The sequence below is a fragment of the Penaeus monodon genome, chromosome 14, assembly GCF_015228065.2.
Source record: "Penaeus monodon isolate SGIC_2016 chromosome 14, NSTDA_Pmon_1, whole genome shotgun sequence".
NCBI lineage: Eukaryota > Metazoa > Arthropoda > Malacostraca > Decapoda > Penaeidae > Penaeus > Penaeus monodon.
The window spans coordinates 17850229-17853901 of record NC_051399.1 but is presented as its reverse complement, the minus strand read 5'-3'; the positions used below and the strand labels follow the sequence as shown (position 1 = coordinate 17853901).

General features: G+C 25.3%; 1 protein-coding gene across 1 annotated transcript in view; it reads left to right on the top strand.

The window, feature by feature from the left end:
* Positions 1-3040, top strand: part of LOC119580602 (solute carrier family 49 member 4 homolog) — a gene marked incomplete at its 5' end in the record, with an annotated part of 24489 nt that extends 21449 nt beyond the window's left edge. Inside the window, 1 exon segment of the mRNA XM_037928711.1 lies at positions 2963-3040. Coding sequence (XP_037784639.1) covers positions 2963-3040 — 78 coding nt within the window.
* Between the last annotated feature and the right edge of the window lie 633 nt (positions 3041-3673).

Below are 3673 nucleotides of genomic sequence, written 5' to 3'. Positions count from 1 at the left end.
TGTGTTTTTTGAATTTTGAAAAAAAAATTTAATCTGGATTTTTAGTTTTCCTTTTATCTAATAACCAGAGAATACTGTTGTGTGAATAATAGTATATTTTCAGTTAAAATCAGGTATGAGTACCAGTAGGTTCTTCATCACTAATGATTGGGAATAAATGCCCTTTGTGAGTGCCTTTAAGAGAAACGGTTTAAATGTAAACAAACATCATGGTAACAAAAAGTGCCTCACCTTGGAATCCATGAATCATTAATGTAGTGAGAAGATAGAACATTTTCTCTACTCTATATGCTTATGCCTAGTTCATAAACTGGAATTTACAGGAAACAGGCTTGCATTATCATCAGTTAAGAAAATTTTACATCCTTTAGTAGTATATAATACATTTTGATATTGCGAGGGAGTTGTGGATGCAAGCCTATCTCTGACTTATGATGATGGTGATGAGTTTTCAGTAACCTTCTAGATTCTTGCAAGGCTACCCTCTTATATTATGCAAAGAGTCTCTTAACCCAATGGCGCCAGGAAAAAGCTGTGCTCATTTTAGAATTTTTTGTGAAATGTCTCTTCACATAGGCTCTGCAAGTGCTTAGCCACAAAAGATTCAGCTAGTGGACCTTGTGAGCTTACCTGATTTCATCTTTCCTTAAATTTGCATGAAAAACATTTACTTTTGCAAATGTTATCAATATCGATGATGTTTTTTTATTATAAACATTATAATTACTATACAGTTATTAACAGTATCATCATCATCATTTTTAGTATCATTATGATTATCATTAGTATTATCATCATCATTAGTATTATTATGTTATTATTATTATTATTACTGTTGTTATTATAATTATCATTATTGATGTTATTATTATTATTATTATCATAATTACTATTGTTGTAATTATTATTATTATTATTATTATTATTATTATTATTATTATTATATTATTATTAATACTATTATTATTACTATTACTGTTACTGTTATTGCTATTATTATTATTATTACTATTCCTATTACTATTACTATACTACTACTACTACTACTACTACTACTACTACTACTACTACTATTACTACTACTATTATTATTATTATTATTATTATTATTATTATTATTAATGCTTTATTACTATTACTACTACTGCTATTGTTATTATAATAATAGTAATAATAATAATAATTATTATTATTATTACTACTACTACAACTACTACTACTACTACTACTACTACTACTACTACTACTACTGTTACTATTATTATTATTATTATTATTATTACTTTTTTTTTTGCTGTTGTTGTTGTCGTCATCATTTTTGTAGTTATTATTATTTTTTTATTAATTCATTTTATTATCATCATCATCAATCATCATCAGTCATCATCAGCATAATGATAATGACCATAATAATAATGATAACAAGAACAACAATAATGTTGATAAAGATAGTGAGAATGGTGTTGATAATGATGATAATGATATTGTAGATATAATGGTGATAGCAATATTGATATTGATATTAATATTAGACAGCTCCACAGCCACTCAGTCATCAAGGAGTCAATTACTAGGTTTACCTGCCCTAATCTATTTGTAACATTTCTTAAATTTTCTAGAGGAAAAAAATGTTGTCAATACACTTATTATGATTGTTTATATAATTATGATGGTGATATTAGTATTATCAATAACATTGATGATGGTGTTGATAATATGTAATAATAGTAATTGTAATAGGAATATAAACATTTTTTTTTAATATTTAGGAATGAGCTGAACAAAGGAGGTCAGGCAAACCAAGTAATTAACTCCTTGGTGTCTATGAAGTGGGAGCCTTTTCTGTGTAAAGAAAAAATAATAAAAAAGGCTCATAGTGGACAGTACATGTTTGGGCATCATTGGGTTTAAAAATTCATTTAATATAAGATGTGTTTGTTGAAACATGACAAGGAAAATATCAGTTATATCAATTAAAGACTACATTTAGAGTAGCTCTTAAGCCAAGGCAGCAAGCAGTCAAGAAAGGTCTCTGAAGAGGTCACACAAATGTCAGAAATGAGAGAATTTCATCCTTATGCTACAGTATTTATGAGTGTATATACTATACATGTTAGTATTCAGCACCACTGAAAATAAGGCTCATTTGCTCTGAATTAATCATTTAACCCAATTGGCACAAATGTCAAAAATACATGCCATACCCACTGTAATATAAGTTTACTTATTGTATTTACACATAGATGGCTCTACTAGTGCTTAGTCCTACCTATCTCACCTGTTTACCCTTTTCCTTGACTTTTGGGAAGGGTCTTTTGCATTACTTAATCGTCTTAGATGTTTTAATAACAATTTAATAATAATAATAGCATCATTGACAATAATAACAGTATCGATATCATATGTATTAAAAAGAAAAATTCATTTTTCCACCAATTAAGGAATGAGGAAATCAGGATTGGTCAGTAGGGCCTACTGATAGACTCCTTACTGGCTGAGCACATGTGGAGCCATCTGCATGTAACAAAATTCACAAAAAAACTACAGGGGACAGAACATAAATCTGTGGTGGTTGGGTTAAGCAATTCTAGTACTCAGAAGTCAGTCAAGTAATAGAATTCAACTTGTGCATTTTAGTATGCAAATTATTGTTTGAACTCAGGTACTAACAAGACTTGGCTAGAATATGTCTGTCATTATTACATAGTTAACTCTCTTAAAGTTTCTCATCAAAAGACCAAATAGTCATCCAATAATTTCTTACTAGGTTGGTTTCATTTGCTATATGTATAAGATAATTTAGATGTGTAAAGTTCATATGTATATCTTCAATTAATTAATTCCTTATTACCGAGTTTAAAGGTCATGATAAATAATAACTTCATAGGGATCAGATATGATTATGTGTTATTTCAGTGGTATATCACTGGCCTACAGTATTTCCTAATTTGATAAAATTCAGTGTCTGATGCAGCTGGCTGTAATGCTGGAAGTCCAGATTCAGTCTACATCAGTACCAGGAAAGCAAAAAGATTTCTGAAATAAAGAAATGGTATGTCTGCTTTACATATTTTCCCAAGACATGGAAAGCCATTATTCCATAGAGACAGAGTGGTTTAAGAGCATTTACCCACCCCACATGTTTTATATATATATATGAATATATATATATATATATATATATATATATATGAATATATATATATATATATATATATATATATATATAATATATATATATATATATATATATATATATATATATATATAATATATATATATCATTATATATATACATATATATATATGATATATATATATATATAATATATATATTATAATATATATATAATATATATATTATATATATATATTATATATATATATATATATATATAATATATATATATATATAATATATATAAAATATATATATATATATGATAATATAAATATATATTAATATATATATATATTATAAATATATATTATATATATATATATATATATATAATATATATATATATAATGCATATATATATATATTTTATATATATTATATATATATATATATATATAATATTTTATATATATATATATATATATATATATATATATATATATAATATATATATATATATGTATGTATATACTCAGTAAGTAAGGAAACTAA